Here is a 21,596-nt window from a genome sequence, read left to right as displayed (position 1 = left end):
TTTTACTATATCCTTCCTGGCAGCATGGACTATTTTGGCCATTATTTTGTGTAAACAAGACATTTTCTCACACACAGACCTATTATTATTGTTATTATTGTTATTATTATTATTTATTATTTAATTTATTTATTAATTTATTCAATTAATTATGTTGTGCTGTGGTAAATGGCCCAAAACAGTTTACAGTGGAACCTTGGATTGCGAGCATAATTCATTTGGAAGTGGGCCGGAGGTAGCTTAGTGGTTAAGGCACTGGACTACGGACTACGGTTCGGAAGATCCCAGGTTCAAACCCCACAACCACCAAGTTGCCACTGTTGGGCTTTTGAGCAAGGCCCTTAACCCTCAACTGCTCAGATGTGTATTGATCTGGATAAGAGCGTCTGCCAAATGCCCAAATGTAAGTGTGCTTGTATTTCAAAGAACTTGAATTTCCCCCATAAGAATTAATGAAAACTCTGATTTGTTCCACAGCCTGCTCGTTTACGGAGTTAAAATTTATTTTAAATTCTTGCTCATCTTGCGAAACACTCTCAGACCAAGGTACACGCAACCCAAGGTTTCAGTGTAGTGTGTAATGTTAAATACTAGGCCTTTACAGTATATTTTCTCTTTCTTAGGGAGAGAGAGGAATGCCAGGGATACCAGGAGTGCCAGGAGAAAAGGGAGAACCTGGTGTCGGAGTTCATGGTCCACCTGTAAGAGAATTCTATATATTGTAATTTTGCTGTTCAATTTTATCTGAATATTAGTATTAGTAAAATACAACCAAACAAGTCACTATTGCCAGTTGTTTTAATAGGTCTTTGGTTAAAGGGCTTCGGGATTTGGATTAAGTTACCTTAGGCATTTAATGGCTCTTGACCCACAGACTGACTTCAAAGTAAAAATTTAAAGTGTACAAGTCACTGCTTTGGAAATATGTGGTCAAATAATATTCCTTATTACATCTAAAGGGCATAATGGGACCAAAGGGGGAGCCAGGAATAGAGGTACATTCTTTAAAATTTATTTAATGTTTGTTTTTTCTTGCTGTACAGTATGCTACTTCCTTGCTTTATGTTACTTAGAATAATGAGAAAAGAGTGTATTAAAATGATGACCCTTTGCCACAGGGTTCTCGAGGCCCTCCAGGTTTCCCAGGTCCTCCTGGAGCACCAGGTAGCCAGGTATTGCTTGCCTAACTTTTATAATTCTTTCTTTCTTTGATCTGGTTAAGAGTGGTGTGTCTGTATACAGATATTTGCTTGGTCATGCAGTTCCCATGTAGCAGTTGTTCAAGGTCCTGTTGAATTAATGGAGGAGTTGTTAGGGAGAGTTTGCAAACCGTGGAAAGTACAGACATTTTTAATTAATTATATTCTTAAACAACTTAAATTAAGGGCAGCATGGTGGTGTTGTTGTTAGCACCGTTTTATTGCACCTCCAGGGTCCGGGTTCGATTCCCGCCTCTGTGTGCATGGAGTTTGCATGTTTTTCGCTTGATTGGTGGGTTTTCTCCAGGTTCTCTGGTTTCTTCCAACAGTGCAAAGACAGGTCAGGCTAATGGGCATTCCCAAATTGCCCGTAGTGTAGGAATGAGGGTGTGTAGGTGTGTGCCCTGTGATGGATTGCACCCCATCCAGGGTGTACAGTACCACGCCTCACCCCCGAAGTCTCCTAGTATATACTGTATAGGGTCGATAAGTGAGTGTTTAATGAGTGTTAGTCTTAATTATAAGTCATAATCATTTTAATGAACTGAATAATTCTAGTGATTGCTGTAAATTTTACATGTATGTAACTGTTGTTTATGCAGCTATTTTTTCTTAACTATTATCTGACTAAAATGTTATCTGAATTATTATACGTCTTCTGCTGTTACAAAAGGGACCTCCAGGACGTGAAGGCAGACCAGGACCTCCTGGTGAACCAGTGAGTTCAGTTTTCATTGCACATATGTAAATACAATACTGCATTTAAAGATCTTTATGTGGGATAAATAACAGGGTCCGGGTTCAATTCCCAGCCAGGCTTGATTCCTGTCTCTGTGTGCATGGAGTTTGCATGTTCTCCCTGTGCTTGGTGGGTATTCTTCAGAACCTCCGGTTTCCTCCCACAGTCAAAAGAGATGCAGATTAGGCTAATCGGTGGTCCCAAATTGCCCGTAGTGTGTAAATGAGTGTGTAAGTAAATGAGTGTGTAGGCCCACCGCAACCCTAAATACAGGATAAAGCGGTATAGAAGATGAGTGAGTGAGAATTTAATCTAAATTGAGCAATTGGGGGAAAAGGGCCTTAGTCAGGTGACCAAGAACCCAATGGTCACTCTGTCAGAGCTCCAGAGGTCCTCTGTGGAGAGAGGAGAACCTTCCAGAAGGACAACCATCTCTGCAGCAATCCACCAATCAGACCTATATGGTAGAGTAGCCAGAGTGTCTCATCAGATCTGAGAATTTTGTTTCTCATAGTCTAAGAGTCCTTCAGGTGCCTTTTGGCAAACTCCAGGTGGGCTGCCATGTGCCTTTTACTAAGGAGTGGCTTCCGTCTGGCCATGCTATCATATAGGCCTGATTGGTGGATTGCTGCAAAATGAGGAAAAGGTGATGCGTTGTAAATACTTTCCGGATGCACTGGATATTACTAATTATTTTATATTTCAGGAGTATAAATTACAAACTCTCTCATCCATCTACCCATATGTAAAGAGTTAGAAGAATTAAAAGAACTGAACACTCTTTGGTGTACACAGATGGCACTGTTTGTCAGAGCATGTACATAGCCTTTAAAAATCATAGCGTTTCAGCCATTTTTGCATTATAATGTTTTAGTAAATATAAGTTGGGTACGAATTGTGCAAGATAGAGTGACATATAGTTTTTTCAATGTGATGAACTGACATTTATTTTATTTTAACCAACTATAAAAACATGACAAAAAAATTAAAAAGAAGTATCACAGATTCATGACATCACTTATTTTATTGGCTGTTTTAGGTTGTTTCTGTGACCTAATAATAATAATAATAGTAATAATAAAACAATAATAGTAATAATTATTATTATAAATGAAATGAAAATAAGTCCTACATTAGTGATTTATGCCGCTTGCGTTTTTTAGGGGTAATCTTAAACTAGGCAGGTCTGCAGCTCGACCAGATGAATGCTTTTCTTCTTTTTTAACCTTTGCGGCATTGTTCGTCGAGAATTCGTCCCCAGGGATGAAAGACATTTACTTTTTTTTTAGCAAATTGTGCTGCATTACGTTTTTGTGGAAACGGACCAGACAGTCTAGGCTTTAATACTCAGAGGCATTAATGTATCTTAAATGCCCACTATTCTGTCACTGGTTTATTGGCATATAATTCATAATCAAGTAATTCAATTCACCTGGCAGCAGTCTTAATGTTGTAGGTGATTGCTGTATTTGTACAATGCGGGGCAGGGAGGGCACCCATGGTCCCTTTGTGTTTTATGGGTTATGGCTACTCTTACATTGACATTGCTTGGTCTCTACTTTCACAGTTCAATCTTGTAGCAGGTCACAGGTGTGATTGATAAGTTTCATAATTTGTATAATTATTCAAGCCCTAGACTCATTAAGTGTTTACTGTTTCATTACTTGTTGTAATACTATTCAGTTTTGGTTTCCTGTCCAGTTATTTTCTGTGTTGGTGATACTCCTGTTTTGGTGCCTTTTTTTTGTATTTATGTTTGGTTTTCAATAAATTGTATACATCGGCACTTAGACTAAACAGTACCCCACACATGACAGCAATATTGGCTCTGTTGCCATTCTAGTTCATCCCGAAATAGTTCCCTGAGGTTGTAGTTATAGGTCTGTGCAGGCCACCCAAGGTCCTTCAACTCCAACCTTGGGCTTTTCTTCACAAGAGTATAGGAAAGCAAAACATAAACGGAAGAATGATGAGCTCCAAGTAGCTTCTGTTTTTATTTTAGTTTTTTCCTTACTGGATACCTTACATAATGCAAGACAAAATCATGAGGAGAAATTTTTGTAGACAACATTATAAAGTAAGGTTAACAGCAATAAGGTTATGGGGTTTCAAAGCCTTATTTTTAAGAAAGAAAAAAAAAATCACCAACTGAGTTTGTCAGTAGACTAAAATACAAAGATAGAGCTAGAGAGAGCATAATTTATTCAGAAGAGTAGATCTTTGAAGAATTTGAATTTGATTCAATTTTATTTAAAAAGTGCTTTTAACAATTGGCATTGTTGCTAAACTTTGCTCAACAAAGTGAACTTTCTTTTAAAAAAAAGTACAGGTGCATCTAGATAAATTAGAATATCACCAAAAAGGTAATTTATTTTCGGAATTCAATAAGTGAAACTCGTATATTATACAGATTTACTACACACAGGCTGATATATTTCAAGGGTATATTTCCTTTAATTTGAATGATTATGGCTTACAGCTAAAAACCCCAAATTCAGTATCTCAGAAAATTTTATATTATTTGAATATTACTTAATACGAATAAAAAAAAAAATTACACAGAAATGTTGGACTACTAAAACGTATGAACATGTACAGCTCTTTATAATGGGTCAGGGCTCACTTTGCATTAATTACTGCAGCAATGCGGCATGGCACGGATGCGGTCTGTGGCACTGCTGACATGTTACGGAAGCCCAGGTTGCTCTGACAGTAGCTTTCAGCTCTTCTGTGTTGTCGGGCCTGGTGTCTCGCATCTTCCTCATCACAGTATCCCATAGAGAATTTAGGTCGGATGAGTTTGCTGGTCCATCAAGCACAGGGATATCACAGTACTTAAACCAGGTATTAGTACTTTTGGCATTGTGGGATTCTGTGCATTTCCTCTCTTTGTGGTGTCTCTTGAAGCACCGACTCCAGCTGCTGTCCACTTTAGTTGAAATTATTGAATGGGCTTAGTTTCACAATCCATTTAAGGCTGTGGTTATCCCGGTTGCTTGTGCACCTTTTTCTACCACATTTTTTCCTTTCATTTACTCTTCCATTAATGTGCTTGGATTCTTTAGCAATGACCTTTTGTGGCCCACTGAACCAGACTAAGAGATCATTTAAAGGCACCTTTGCAGATGTTTTGGGTTAATTAGCTGATTAGAGTGTGACACCGTGAGTCTCCAATATCTAACTTTTTCACAATATTTTAATTTTCTCAGATACTGATTTCGGGTTTTCATTAGGGGTAAGCCATAATCTTGAAAATTTAAAGAAATAAACACTTGAAATACACTCACCTAAAGGATTATTAGGAACACCATACTAATATGGTGTTTGACCCCCTTTCGCATTCAGAACTGCCTTAATTCTACGTGGAATTGATTCAACATGGTGCTAAAAGCATTCTTTAGAAATGTTGGCCCATATTGATAGAATAGCATCTTGCAGTTAATGGAGATTTGTGGGATGCACATCCAGGGCACGAAGCTTCCGTTCCACCACATCCCAAAGATGCTCTATTGGGTTGAGATCTGGTGACTGTGAGGGCCATTTTAGTACAGTGAACTTATTGTCATGTTCAAGAAACTAATTTAAAATGATTCAAGCTTTGTGACATGGTGCATTATCCTGTTGGAAGTAGCCATCAGAGGATGGGTACATGGTGGTCATAAAGGGATGGACATGGTCAAAAACAATGCTCAGGTAGCCTGTGGCATTTAAACGATGCCCAATTGGCACTAAGGGGCCTAAAGTGTGCCAAGAAAACATCCCTCACACCATTACACCAGCACCACCAGCCTGCACAGTGGTAACAAGGCATGAAGGATCCATGTTCTCATTCTGTTTACGCCAAATTCTGACTCTACCATTTGAATGTCTCAACAGAAATCGAGACTCATCAGACCAGGCAACATTTTTCCAGTCTTCAACTGTCCAATTTTGGTGAGCTCGTGCAAATTGTAGCCTCTTTTTCCTATTTGTAGTGGAGATGAGTGGTACCCAGTGGGGTCTTCTGCTGTTGTAGCCCATCCGACTCAAGGTTGTGCTGTTGTGGCTTCACAAATACTTTGCTGCATACCTCGGTTGTAACGAGTGGTTATTTCAGTCAAAGTTGCTCTTCTATCAGCTTGAATCATTCGGCCCATTCTCCTCTGACCTTTAGAATCAACAAGGCATTTTCGCCCACAGGACTGCCGCAAACTGGATGTTTTTCCCTTTTCACACCATTCTTTGTAAACCCTTGAAATGTTTGTGCGTGAAAATCCCAGTAACTGAGCAGATGTGAAACACTCAGACCGGCCCATCTGACACCAACAACCATGCCACGCTCAAAATTGCTTAAATCACCTTTCTTTTCTATTCTTTTATATGTCTTTTCTGACATTCAGTTTGGAGTTCAGGAGATTGTCTTGACCAGGACCACACCCCTAAATGAATTGAAGCAACTGCCATGTAATTGGTTGATTAGATAATTGCATTAATGCGAAGTTGAACAGGTGTTCCTAATAATCCTTTAGGTGAGTGTATATTAGCCTGTGTTTAGTAAATTTATGTAATATACGAGTTTAACTTTTTTAATTGAATTACGGAAATTAAAAAGCTTTTCTATGATATTCTAATTAATTGAGATGCACCTGTAATAGTAAACAGTAATAAAAAAAAAAATAATTAACAGATGTGCTTGGAATTATTCAGTTTATAATATGTACAAAAAGTGTGGCATGAGCCTTTAAAAATAGTTTACCCACTGTGAATGAATGTTAAATAGATTTGAGTATCCAGTGAGGTTTGACACAGCTGTTTTATTCTGTTAGGCCCCCAGAAAAGTTACACACTCAACAAACGTTTGCTTTATTTATAGTCATAACATTATTTTGATATGCTTATGCAATTCTCACAAAAAGCGATTCTGTCAAGAGTCACATTAATTTCTCTCGAGATCTTAAATTGTGTTAGGACCACTGTATAAACCGTTTTCAAGCACATCCAAGGTTCTCAATGGGGTTAAGGTCTGGACTCTAGAACGGTCTGGACTCTCTTACTCTAATATTACACTAACATTCTAATAAAAGATACCCCAGTCTAAAACACAAAACTGCATTTTAATTAGCTTATAGTTCAGTTTTATTCTGTCACATTTACTTTTTACTTTTACTTGAATAGATTTGTGAAGAACGAACTCTACTCTTACTCCGCTACATTCGGCTACACTCGTTACTTTTCTAACCATTTATTCTACATATACCGCTGGTAGATCCACCACCTGACTGTTTCAACAATTAGAGGCAGCAACAATAATCACATGACTCCGTTTGACCAATCAGGTCTTTAGCCGGTGTTCTATGAATTCATCCTACCTGTGAATCCGTTGAACATACGCTCACTGCGCATGTGCAAACAAAAGTTTCTGCATCTTTCTCTTATTTTGCGTAATGCCCATAAATTCATGCTGCGACTAGTGGGATCTTGTTGTTACAGATCTGGCCTTTAAAAACGCGCGTTTTGAGAAAAGGGATGCTGCGCGGCAAGCTGTGAAAATGCCCTTTATTACCTGTAGGGGGCAGTTGTGTTTCAGGCTGAAGTATTGTGTGTCTACTGAAGCCAAAAATGTGTTGTGTCTCTTAGGCGCCCATTGACAGCAAGCGACAGAGCTCATAAACGTGTCATGCTCAAACTGATATGTATTTATTTTTCATTTTAATTTCTCCTTCAATGATGGTACTTCTTTGACTGCGTTTTCTTCATTCAATTCATTTCAATTCAATTCAATTTTATTTCTATAGCGCTTTTAGCAATTTTCATTGCCGCAAAGCAGCTTTACACAGTCAAAAGAATTATTTAAGTTAGTATGAAATGTGAATTTGTATGAATCAAAATGGTCAGTTTGTCCCTGGTGAGCAAGCCGAGAGCGACAGTGGCAAGGAAAAACTCTCTGAGATGGTAATTGTCACGATTTCTCAGTTTGTGTCTGTGTGTGCGTGGCATAATTTGCAGGAGGCGAGCTGGCGGTTTAGTAATGGCTTTTTATTATTAAATAAACTCATAAAATAAACACCAACATAAATCTTACAAGGACAACAAAAGCTAGACGCCTTGATGTTAATATGGAGTCCAGGTAGTTATTGAAGACCCAGGTAGACTTGTAAGAAGTTCCAGTCCTGAACTATCGAACTGTCAAGTCCCCAGAGAAACAGTTGCCAACACCAGTCAAGGCCAAAACCATTTTCTAGGTAGAGAGAATCATCCCCAGACACCAGACGCATCCCAGAGAGACACACGGGGCATCCATGTGACGAGATCTTTAGCCAGAAGCAGGGCACCAGGATGGGTCAGACAGGTCCGGAGGGCAGAGGGAGTCTGGATTACTGGCAGCTCAGGAACGACATGTGTAGCTCGACAGAGAGAGAGAAAGAGTGAAAGGGGGAGACAGGAGGAGAGAGGAAAGAGAAAGAGGGGGGAAGAGAAGAAGAGGAGAGATGGCAGTTAGGTATGGTCACAGTCACACAATGTTTAATGTGAATGTATATTAACTGTAGAGTGCAAGCAGAGACTCCGGCAGGACTAACTATGACAGCATAACTAAAAGGGAGAGCCAGAAGGAAACACAGACATGAGGGCTTCCTGACATGTAAAGCAAACAATCACCTCACCTAAGGCTAATCTATTTATAAAAATGCTTGGCTAAATAAATAGGTTTTTAGCCTGGACTTAAACACTGAGACTGTGTCTTAGTCCCGAATACTATTTGGAAGACTATTCCATAATTTTGGGGCTTTGTAAGAAAAAGCTCTGCCCCCAGCGGTATTTTTTATAATACGCGGTACTGACAAGCAGCCTGCACCCTTTAATCGAAGTAGGCGTGGCGGTTCGTAAGACACTAGCAGTTCGCTCAGGTACTGCGGCGCGAGACCATTTAATGCTTTATATGTCAAGAGTAGTATTTTAAAATCAATGCGAAATTTCACAGGGAGCCAATGCAGTGAAGATAAGATAGGGGTGATGTGCTCATATCTTCTGGTTCTAGTGAGGACTCTCGCTGCTGCATTCTGGACTAGCTGAAGCTTTTTTATGCATCTAGCTGAACAACCAGACAGTAAGGCATTACAATAGTCCAACCTAGAGGTGATAAAAGCATGCACTAGTTTTTCTGCATCGTTTAGCGAAAATAAATTTCTTATCCTGGCAATATTTCTGAGGTGAAAGAATGCTATCCTGGTAATATTATCAACATGAGCTTCAAATGAAAGGCTGGAATCAATAATCACACCAAGGTCTTTCACTGTTGCATTTGATGGAACAGAAAGGCCATCTAAAGTTACGGTGTGATCCAAAATTTTACTCCTAGCTGTATGCGGTCCTATGACTAGAACTTCTGTCTTATCCGGATTTAGCAGAAGGAAGTTAATTAGCATCCAATTTCTTATGTCCTGCACACATTGCTCGATTTTAGTAAGCTGTTTTTTCCCATCAGGTTTTGCTGAGACATATAACTGTGTATCGTCAGCATAACAATGAAAACTAATACCATGCTTACGGATTATGTTGCCCAGAGGAAGCATGTAAAGGGAAAAAAAGCAGTGGACCTAAAACTGAACCCTGCGGAACGTCAAACTCCACTAGAGAACATGCAGAATAATCACCATTTAAGTCTACATACTGATAACGATGGGTCGGATAGCATCTGAGCCAGGAGAGGGCTGTACCCTTAATTCCTACTACATTTTCTAATCTGTGAAGAAGAATAGCGTGATCAACGGTGTCAAAAGCTGCACTGAGGTCGAGTAATACAAGCATAGTTACACAACCCTAATCAGAGGCCCATAGGATGTCATTTACTACTTTAACGAGTGCTGTCTCTGTACTGTGATGAGGCCTAAATCCTGACTGATACAGTTCATGTATGCCATTTCTATGTAGATATGAGCATAGCTGCTCCGCTACTATCTTTTCCAGAATCTTAGAGATAAAGTTGGATATTGGCCTGCAACTGGACAGCTGACAGGGGTCGAAGTCAGGTTTCTTAATTATTGGTTTGATAACTGCTAATTTAAAAGATTTTGGAACATAACCAATGCTGAGTGAAGAATTAATTATTCTCAAGAGGGGTTTTGTTATTGCTGGTACTATCTGTTTAAGAAAATGTGTCGGTACAGGATCTAATATACAGGTTAATGAATTTGCAGAAGAGATGAGTGAAATTAGTTCATTCTCTTCAAGGGGATTTTATGTTCTGATCTGACATGGCTAGATTAACATCTGCATCAATTACATTGTTCGGTTTCAAAACCTCAATTTTATGCCTTATATTTACAATTTTATTATTAAAAAAGTTCATGAAGTCCTCACTATTGCATGATGTTGTTGTGGATATTTCTGCAGTGGTCTTATTTCTGGTTAATTTGGCTACAGCATTAAATAAGAATCTAGGATTATTTTTGTTATTTTCTATAAGAGTGGAGAGCTATGTTGATCTAGCTACACTAAGAGCTTTTCTATAGTTCAAGATGCTCTCCTTCCATGCTATTTTAAATACTAGCAATTTAGTTTGACGCCATTTACGTTCTAATTTCCGAGCGGTCTGTTTCAAAGTGCGCGTGTGATCGTTATACCAGAGAGCAAGTTTCTTACTTTTAATCATTTTTCTTTTGACTGGAGCTACATTATCTAAGGTATAGCGAAATGCCGACTCTAAATATTCAGTCGCCTGATCGAGTTCTGTGGGGTCAGGCGGTGATCTAATCGAAGTTGGGAACTCTGAGAGATTACTGAATTTATTCAGAATTATTATTATTATTATTAGTAGTAGTAGTTCTCCGAATTGATTATTATTATTTTTAGTATTGTAACGCACCCGCGCGTGTGCAAAAAGACTACAAAGATGTATGATATGTTAGCCTATAACATTATTGTTTCATTGTTTTCATGCGCTCCAAATGTGGAAGGGTTCTCGTGGCTCAGTGGTAGGTGATTCGCCTGTCATGTGGAAGACCCGGGTTCGTTTCCCAGCCAGTGCTCAAAGCTCCGGTGTTATGCGCTAAAATGCCTTCCTGCCATGATATTGCCATTACATTATCATGTTATGCTTCAGTACTAAATGCATGTTTGCAATTGAGAAATTTTTTTTTAAGCTATGAAACATTAGTACTCACCTCACAGTTTATAATGTGAAGCAAGCCCGAGATCATATTAACGTTAATTATTGCCAGCCGGAACGAATAGGCGGCTCCGTCCCTTTGCTGCCTATTTAGGGAGCCTACGGAGTGAGCGAGTAGCGATAGTAGATTTGGGCACATGCCCATCACAGGTGCACATTGTGACAGATCATCATAAGTTTCTTTAATAGTAAATAATGACCCCCGTTGCGCTGTACCACTGCTGGCAAAACCTTATGAAATACAAGTTAAACATTAAACGAACTTACAAAACTTTATGCGTGGTTAAGCGCTGATTCTACGTACAGTAGAAAAGTAAAGAGAAGCAGTGGCGGACTGGCCATCTGGAGCACCGGTAGTTTTCCCGGTGGGCCACTGTCCAATTTGGGCCAGCCTAGTCAGTACGCAAATATATGTATATTAAAAAAATGACAGAAACCATAAAAAAGCTCGCGGCTTTGCGAGCACATTCCATAAAACCGAGACGCCTCCCATAAGCTAAACGAGCTATCGCCGAGCAGAAGCTGCATGAGATGGCCGACTCGGGCGTCATAGAGCCAGCATCCGGACCGTGGTCTTCACCAGTTGTGCTTGTGCGTAAAAAGGACGAATCATGGCGGTTTTGTGTGGGCTACTGGCGGTTAAACGAGGTGACACGCAAAGATTCTTATCCGTTACCACAAAAAGATGATGCGCTGGAACACGTTGCGGGCTCGGCGTGGTTTAGCTCGTTGGATTTACAGGTTGGAAGCACAACCTAAAACCGTGTTCTCTATCGGGCAAGGGCTATGGCAATTTCGGTGCATGCCGTTCGGCCTCTGTAACAATCCAGCGACGTTTGAACGGTTGATGGAGAAAGTGTTGGCAGATATTCCTCGCAACCGTTGTGTCGTTTACTTTACGATTTTTAGGTGCACGCCAAGGAGTTTGAGGTTGCGCTAGCTAACCTACGGGAGGTATTTCTAGTTATCCGGCGGGCCAATTTGCGGCTCAATCCAAAAAAGTGCCAGCTGTCGCGGCAAGAGACCGTATTTCTGGGACACATGATTAGTGCTCAAGGGACTGCCACCGATCAAGCCAAAATTGCTGCGGTACAGAATTGGCCTGAACCGTTTAAACGTGTCGCAGCTACGCACCTTTCTCGGGTTAGCCTCGTACTATCTTCGGTTCGTGAAGGATTTTGCCATGATCGCCAGTCCGCTGCACGGGCTCAGGAGAAAGAATCAGCTGTTTCGCTGGGACAGGGTGCACGCACGTGCTTTCACTCGGTTACAGGAAGCTCTGGTCACGTCGCCCGTTCTAGGATATCCTGATGCATCTCGTATGTTCATCCTCGACATGGACGCAAGCGATGTAGGGCTATGGGCTGTCCTGTCTTAGGTCTCCGAGGGCAAAGAGCCTCGCAAAGAGTTTCCCCTGCACTTGGCGGACGCCGGTGTTAAGCAGCGGCGCGCGTATAATACTCACAGCCGGGGGGCGAGACATTGCTACTGGGGAGCAGGTTTAGGTGTATTCCCCCGGAAGGAAAAGGGGGCTCTCGCCTAAGCTTATGTCTCACTGGGTGGACCGCTGCACGGTCATTGCCCAGCTCTCCGATGTAGTCTACCGGGTGCGGTTGACGGGGCGGTCGCGAGTGGTCGTGCTCCACCGGGACCATCACGCTCCCTATCGGCCCAACACCAGTGAAACATCGAACTCTGTGGAGGCCGGTCCGCCTCAGGAAGAGGGCTGCGCCCCTCCTTCCCCTGTAAAAAGACCTTGGCGTTCACAACGCCAGCGCCGACCACCGTCACGCCTCCCAGACTAAGTTCGCCATGGTGACCGGGGACAGTCACAGCTCAGGTGGGGGCAGTGTGGCGTGGGCGGGGTTTCAATTAGCAACCATCATGCTTTGCGGGAGGGGTTGTTATGTGTTCACCCTGTTGGGAAAAGGTGTTTGGGGTAGTGGCTTCGGCCAGGTTGTGTGTGTGTGTGTTAGATGTCTGTGTTATTAAATGTGGATGTGTGTTTATTGATTGTGTGCGACTTGTTGAATGTGCTGTTCCTGCTATACATGCTGTGTGTAGAATTAACTACTCCCAGCCATTTGCATTGGGCAGCAAGATAGCTCACTCGTCTGTCCAAGTTCCTTCTTAGCGGTGAAAAATGCTACAGTATTCAATACTGCTAAAATATATCATTTACAGGCTGTTAGAAAATATTCTGTGCATTGTCTATTATTGAGTCACAAGGGTGCTAAAAAGCATTCACCATTCAAAGTTATTTTTATATCAGTGTAAAGTTAGTGTGATTTTGAAAGTGCTATAACTCCACTTGGCACAGTTTCATCTCAGTGGAACAATCTGACTACATGTGAAGTGCCATGAAAAAGTATTTGCCCATTCCTAATTCTTTTCTTTGCATATTTGTCACACTTGTATAGGTGGAATTTCACCTAAACACTTTATGAGGAAAAGACAATTTTTTTTTGTGAGTTATCATGAACATTTTGCATTTCGGGGGTATCATCTTAATGCATTGTAAGACAAAAAACAATTGTAAAAACAATGCAATTTAATAACAGTAAAAAAAAATTAATAATAAAAACGGTAATAGTGTCAACTTTAGAATCTAGAATCCAGAAGATTAAATTTACACAAATTTAAAAAGAGGCCTGAAAGTCTTCAGAAGAGCCTCAGGTTCAAGAGGTTTTAAGAGAGGTGCATTACAGTTCCTCTGAATGTATAGGTGAGCACAGCTGATTCACACTTGGGGAGAGTGAATAGTTTGCATTTGAATGTTGTCTGGCATTGTAAAGCTCACACAGTGACACTAAAAGAACAATAGGATTAATAGGTATAGGAGGCACTAAAGAGGAGGATTTTAATTTAGACTATAAAAAAATTAACCTGCGTCTATTTTTAGGCGTGCCAGCTGCCACTTTTTAGTTAGAAGTTTTCAATACAAATCTTATAATGCCCACATGACATGCTGGTGAGCTATCCTTGGCAATGATCCCGGGCTTGCACCCCGCGCTATAAAATACGAGTACGACGGCCATCTGCGGACAGCAGCTCCTGCCTCTGTCCGCTTGCGCTGGCTCTTCTTTGAAGTCCCTGGGCCGCGTTCCATTTGCCCCGCTTGCATGCCGCACTTCCGCGTTGTTGTGCGCGCGTATCACTTACACCGCGTAGTAAAATCCACTGTAAACCAACAAACCCCGAGTATTTTATAGATCATTAGCAAGGAGAGCTCACCATCCGTGCCTAATTCCGCAGCCCCGCTGCTTCGCATATCTGACGGGGAGGCCGCCTAACTAGTGAGCAAGGAGCGATATTGATTTGGGCGCATGCCGTGACAGGCTAAAAAACTATTGTCCTCAAAAATGTAACAGATGAGGACTCAGATTAATGTGCAAAAACTATATAATAAAACTATATAAGACTACATGCCTTTATAAGACTCAACTTTTATTTCACAATAACGTTGTGATTTTGTAAATTTTTGAAAGCAAATAAGGTGCGCTGTTCTGTATTGTTTTTGGTGAACTTGAGCGCGTCAGAAAATGAATGCAAACTTTTTTTAAATGGTCAGAGTCAGTCTGCTTGCTGTTTTCCCGACGCGTTCATAATCATTAGTCTACTTCTGCCGGTGCCCTCTGAAAAACTTTATGCATGCGACTGAGCGCTGATTAAAACTAAGCCCACGTTTAGAAACCGTTTATAACTTCTTTCTGACATGAGTTGGCCCGGTGTTATGCGCAGAGCGCCGGGAGATTTCCTGAAGCTCCGAAATCACTGGGGCATTTTTTCTAAATAGATGCTATCTTTAATAACTGATGGAGGTTTTGAGCTGTATACACACGCAGTTTTGAGGGGTTTAAAACGAATTAATAAGTCCGAGCAGACCTACATAAAAGGTGAGAAGTGAGTAACTGCGCGCGCTGTCGCGTTGTATATACTGTACAACACGCGTTTATCAACCTTTTGATAAAAACGCTGCCTTTTGTAAAGTGAAAGTACTTTACAAAAGAGGAACAGCTTTATTTCAGTCATGAATTCACAATCACATCACATTCCAGCTATTTTTCCAGCCGTGGTTAAATAATGGATGAAATAATTATTCAATGCTGGACACAAACAGCAAATATGATTATTATTATAAAAAGCTAGAAGAACTTATGAAAAAAAAAATATATATATATTGTTCATTCATGTCTTCTGATGATGTCAACACATTTTTACGTTTTAAATAAGATATGTTGGCATATTCACAAATCAGGACTTTCACATAGTTAACACTATCAGATAGCCTACTTTCAGGAAATGAAATTAATTTCAACACCATTTAAACCGAGACATTGGCATGTCTTTTACTGTTTTTTTCCTATTAAGACATTACAAAAACTATATAAGAAACTTATTAGGAATTTTAAAGCAAGAATTTGGGCATCTCATTTCATCATTATGAAAATAATATGAAGCACATTATGAAATATCTGTTGTAAAGCAAAATAAAATTCATGTTTGCTTCAGTATTGGAAACAATATTGTTTTAGGCTAAGTAATTATACACAGTTCTTCGTTGTATAGTATTTGGTCCGGCTTTTAGATAAAGTCCTTCCATGCGCCATCTGGTGGATATTCAGTGAAGCACAACACATTTATTTAAATTCCCGAATGTTGCTTACGGCAAGTCGCGGCACTCTGTACGCTAAATTGCGGCATCTCGCAGGAAAACACATGCAGTCTTAATGGCCACATCTGTAGTGTACAATCTTGCAGTGAGTATAGAATGCTTTTTTTATGTTAGTGTGATTATATGTTAACTTTAATAGTCACTTTATGCAGCATTGGTCTGTCCACTACCTCAGCTCAGGAAGAAATAACTACATAATAATGTACATACATTGTTTTATACAACAAATATGTGTTGTCTAATATAATGTCCTATTGGTCTGCCCACTACCTCAGCCCAGCAATAAAGAACTGAACAAACAGGTCACTCTTGAACACAGACTCCCTCATTTCACATACACTCACCTGCACCTGTCACTTGTGCAGCATTGGACTATATATATATATTATAGAATTCTATATAATATAGAATTTAAAAAAATAAAAATAAAAATAGAATCGGACATTATGATTGAAACAGTTACTCAGTACTTGTAGTCTATTTACCAAATACTTATTTACTCTTACTTGAGTAATATTTTGGATGACTACTTTTTACTTCTACTTAAGTAATATTATTTTAAAGTACAGCTACTCTTACTTGAGTAAATCTTTGGTTACTCTACCCACCTCTGGACATTGACTGATATAACGTTAACCCCAGGCTGGGTAAACAACTTGTTAAATTATCTCAAACATTTATAGATCCTCACTGCTGGTTTGCCTTTGATTTTATAAAGTTAGGAAATTGCACCTCAGTAAAGGTACATTGCTTGCTCAACGTGAATCTATAAGTTCAATTAGTAAGTGTCTGAAGTTTTTAATTGCACAATGTTGCCTGTTGTCCTAACAAATTCCATGGTAATAAGTTGGGCTTACAATACAATATTAATTAATTCAACTTTTCAACTTTAATCAAGTTAGAGTTTTTAAAATGTGGGTGTTAAAGAAATTAAAAGCTTATTGCCACGTAAACCATATGAGTTCTCGCAGTAATTATCCACTCGAAGGCTCTTAGTTAAATTGGCTTAGTTAAATCCAGGTTTTTTTTTTTTTTTGGACTGACAGTGTACTTACCAATAAAAGTGAAATTAAACAGATTTGGATATTTAAAATGCTGTCTCCATTTGGAGCTACTTAATGATTGGAACACATTGTATGTGTGCCTTCTATGCTATTTATGACACACTGTCCTTTCTATTTTTGATTAAATACAGATTAAATAGATTAAAGGCATTGCATTCTTGAAATATTTTTAGAACCCTGCTAACAAATTGTAATAACTCTTTATGTGTTCTTATTCCAGACAGCACTGCCAATTGTTGGGGATGTTGGCTCACTTCTGAAGGTATTGTCTTTTCAAAGTTTCCTGGCCTTTGTTTCTTGTTTCTTTTACTGAATCCATATCATGTTGTTTACCAAGGTCTTTGTCTACATTATTTTATAAAGAAAATATGCCTGTTAAACTAAGACAAAGGTTTTTCAACAACAGGGCCTTGTAGCAGTCTATAACAGTTCATCTTTAGTTGAGATGTCTAAGTATAATGTCCTTGGAAGCCCAGGAATATATCTTTTGCTACCCAAGAATGATGATGGCTATATATTTTAAGTAATAAACCATATAAAAGTATACTAATTTTAATATTCAAGGATCTACTTATTAATAAAGTAATTAATAAACATTAATATTAATTTATTTTTTTACATTTATCACCACACATGTACGTAAAGATTTTAAGATCATGTTCAAAGTTTAGGAGTGGTAAAGCATTTAAAATAATGCTGGTTTTGTCTGATGAGTAGGGTTGTAAAGACCAGAAAGGTCCAGAAGTCTATGAAAAAGCAGACCCAAATGCAGGGGTTCAGCTAGTGAAGGGTGCACTGTGGAGTGGTGGCTTGTAACCCTAACTGCACCGTGATGGAAACAAACATGTGGAATGGTTGGGAATTATGGACAAACTTGACCCATGAGAGAAACATGCTCCAGGTGGTGCTGTCTCAAGTAGTCATGCATCAGAGATTGATCTCAAGGGTCTGGTTCTTTCTATCTATCTGTTCATTGGATTGGAGATGAAAACCTGATGACAGACTAGAAGCGGCCTTGATTAGTCTAAAGAATGCCTTTCAAAATTAGAAGGTAAATTGTGATCCTCAATCTGACAAAATGTTCCTGGGGAGACCGTAAAGCTGGAAAATGTGAATCATTAGTTGCTTTTCATGGCAGAAGGAAGCTGGGGAAACCACGAATTTGTGCAAATGTGGAACAGTAATCTACAATGGTCATGATGCAGGTGTTTCCAAGGGTCAAACTATCACAAAATCTTGGGAGATGTGTGACCAAGAGCAATGTGGCACAGAAAAGGGTCTGAGAAGGCCGGAAGGGAGTCAGTTGCCCGCAGTTTTACAGTGTCCGCAATTGTTGCATGCTGCCACAAAGTTGGGCACATCCTGCCCCAACATGGGCCACCAGTAGAATTACTAAATGACAAAGCAAGTATGGATGGTGCCTGGGTGACAGGAAGGCCTGGATAAATTGCCCATTCTAAGACCTGCAGGCATAAAGGAAGGGGAACAAAGGGATTACAACAAACTATTAGAGGGAACATTACAAGGTCCAGGTTCCTGCATCAGCGGCTGCTTTACCATTGTCTCAATGTCAAGTTTGGCTGCTGGAACTAGACAGTTAGACAGGAGGATGGTCTCACATGGCATGGAGTCTCGAGGAGAAGAGAACTGTTGTAAGAGAGCATTTGGCATGGTGTTTTTTGAGCCCACCTTGGTGTTGGTGAAACCCAGGAACCTCTTGAAATCCCATTATGAGGCCAGGGCTGGGCAGTTAGTGACCTCCATGATGTATATCAAACAACAAAGAAATGTTGTTTTTCGTGAGGATACATTTATTTAATGTTGAGATTTAAAGACGATTTATTAAGCCGATAGTGTTAACAAGAACTAAATTGCCTCGTGGGCATTCTGTTTAATTCCATTCTATTTATATAGCGCTTTTAACAATGGTCGTTAATCACAAAGCAGCATGACAAAATCATATAATATAAGGTCCACTTTCGTTCACATTCTATCAGTAATAGTAAATCTTAAGTTACCAAATTGGTAAGGTAAAACACTCCAAGTCATGCTGCTATACAGAAATAGTAATTTGCAGACAATACACTTTTTATACAGTGCCATTGCAATATTTTTTAGATCCTTTCAAGGTTTTCACATTTATGTTTTACACTCATCTTAAAAGAGAACTACGGCACATACAGTACCTGTCTATATAAGGTCTCAGAGTAAATAAAAGGGTTTAAAAAAAAGGCCAAACAAAGAAAAGTATTATCAGTTGCCCTACAAGTATTATCAATACTACAAGTATTTTCAAATGAGTATTATCAGTAGACCTACAAGACCCACACAGGAAACTAAGAAAACAAGAGTCACTATTAATAATATTCAGAGTCCCCTTGAGGAGATGGAAGAGCCTTACAGAAGTACATCTATCACTGCAGCACTAGTCAGCCCTATATGGTAGAGTGGCCCCATGTGTGGAGTAAATCAGGAACTGCACAATACCTCATTACGATCCCTACAGTCAAGCATGATGGTGGCAGCATCATCCTGTGGGGATACATTTATGCGACTGGGACTGTGAGACCAGTCATAATAGAGGGAAAATTTATATAGAGAAACATAAAATGTGGAAAACTTTTTATTGGCATTGTATGATATTTGGGTGTACATACCACCAAACTAATGTTAAATATGTGAGCTTGTAATCATGGTTTTGATTTTAAATCCGATATATACTGTGGTAGACGGATATATAAATTTATGTTTACAGTTGCTGTTGCTCAGAGTTGCTACTTCAAGCTGAAAGCTATTGAGCTGCCAGCCAAATCCCAGCAGTCTTCAAGCAGCCCTTCTCCTGCTACGTGATAAGGCATGTGTAATTCCACAGTAAACACGCTCAGTCAAGCCCCATTCTTTCATTTACCGTTTTTCCCCATAAGATGGTGCTTTGTTCTCAAAAACACATTCACACATGAACCACATGGCCATACCGTCTTCACTGCTCTTAACAGATAATAATATTCAATCAGAACCATCTAAAAAAAAAATCACATCTTGAACTCAAGTCTAATGTTAGGAATGTTATGTTCTAAGGAATTATATGAGACACCCATTCTAAATTCCACAACTTGAAATATATACAATAATATATAAAAGTTAGTACCCCCTCTTTTAATTATTTGTTTTTGCGTTAAAACATCATAAAAAGCATTCGGCAAATTTAAAATCAGCAGACTAAAAACATAAAACTTTTCACAGTGACGTTATTAATTCAACAAAAATAAAGAAATAACTTAAAGTAATCACTTCCTGTACGAGTTTATCAGTCTTTCATATTGTTGTGTGGGAATTTTAACCATTTTTATTTACAACATTGAGTTTTTGGGCATTCGCCTATGCACAGCTTTCGTAATCTCCCCTCAGGAGCATTTCAATTGAGTTTCAATTGAGTTTTAGTCTCGACTTTGACTAGACCATTGCAAAACCTCAATTCTTTTTTTTTTCATCCTTTAACCTGTTGCATGACCCAGTTTAAACCAAGCTTTAGCTATTGGACAGATGCCCTTACATCTGCCTCTAGAATACTCTGGTAAACAGAGGAGTTTATGGTTAACTAAATGACTTTGGGGTGCCCAGGTCCTGGTGCTGTAAAACAAAGCTAAATGATCACCCCTCCATCATTGGGTATGAGGTGTTGAAATGCTGCTGTTCTGCTGTAATGCTGTGTTTGGTTTTTGTCGAACATTGTGATGGGCATTATGGTTAAAAAACTCCACTTTCCACATGATATTGTTCCAGCGGTCTTGAGATAAAGTTTTGCAAACCTCAGTTGTGCTTCCATGTTCTTCTTAAACTTTCTCTTAAAAATCCTTTAAAACAAACTATACTTGTTCAGTCTTCTTATTGTGCTGTCATGGGTTTTGACATTTAACATTTAACTCAGTGAGGCTTGTAGGCCCTGAGATGTAGCTGTGTGTGTGTGTGTGTGTGTGTGTGTGTGTGTGTGTGTGTGTGTGTGTGTGTGTGTGTGTGTGTGTGTGTATTTCTTTCAGCATTGCAAGGTCTTATGGTGAATGTGGTTGGATTTTCACTCCTGGCAATTTTCAATTGTCAACTGTCTTGAATGTTTTCTCATTACAAATCTGTATCACTGTAGAATGTTAAACTTAAAAAAAATTGTTTTAGAACCTGTTCCAGCCTAATGTGCAGCAACAATTGCTTTTTTAAGACCATTGCTTATGTCTTTACCTCTTGCCATTGGTTTAACACACAATTGAAGACCAGCAAACTGCCAAAATGTCTTTTATAAAGGTCTGCATACCTGCTGATGATTAATTAATCAAGGGGTGATTATTAGAAGCACATGGCTATAACTTATTACCAGCACAAAGTACTTTTATACAACTGTACATTTTATTTGTTTTTGTCTACAACAATCTGTATAAACTCGTGTTGAAATAAGAAAAGTAAGGTTTTGCAGACTATGCTAAATGAAAATAGGCATATTCAAGCCGTTAAAATAGATGCACAAATACAGTGCATCAAAAAAAAAAAAGAATGTTTTCTCGTAAAGTTTTTTTATTTTTTATTATTATTATTATTTAATTAAAAAACAGAAACTCATTATTCAAGATTCACTACATGCCAAGTGGGAATTAATTTTTTTTTTTTTTCATTTTGATGATTACAACTTACAGCTCATGAAAATTCTCAATGGGAAGTCTGGGGGGTTTCCTGGCCATGAACCCAAAATTCTATTCTGTTCCCTGAGCCACTATCACTTTTGCAT

General features: G+C 39.2%; 1 protein-coding gene across 4 annotated transcripts in view; it reads left to right on the top strand.

Moving 5' to 3' along the window:
- LOC128508598 (collagen alpha-1(XIX) chain-like) overlaps positions 1-21,596 on the top strand; it is a 249,937-nt gene that overhangs the window by 109,134 nt on the left and 119,207 nt on the right. For all 4 annotated transcript variants that reach the window (XM_053479992.1, XM_053479990.1, XM_053479991.1 and 1 more), the window contains exons 32-36: positions 624-701; positions 960-995; positions 1,119-1,172; positions 1,873-1,917; positions 17,043-17,084. In XM_053479992.1, coding sequence (XP_053335967.1) covers positions 624-701; positions 960-995; positions 1,119-1,172; positions 1,873-1,917; positions 17,043-17,084 — 255 coding nt within the window. The remainder of the gene's footprint in view (positions 1-623; positions 702-959; positions 996-1,118; positions 1,173-1,872; positions 1,918-17,042; positions 17,085-21,596) is intronic.

This window comes from Clarias gariepinus, chromosome 20, assembly GCF_024256425.1.
Source record: "Clarias gariepinus isolate MV-2021 ecotype Netherlands chromosome 20, CGAR_prim_01v2, whole genome shotgun sequence".
Lineage (NCBI taxonomy): Eukaryota > Metazoa > Chordata > Actinopteri > Siluriformes > Clariidae > Clarias > Clarias gariepinus.
This window is presented reverse-complemented; position numbering and strand designations above follow the sequence as displayed.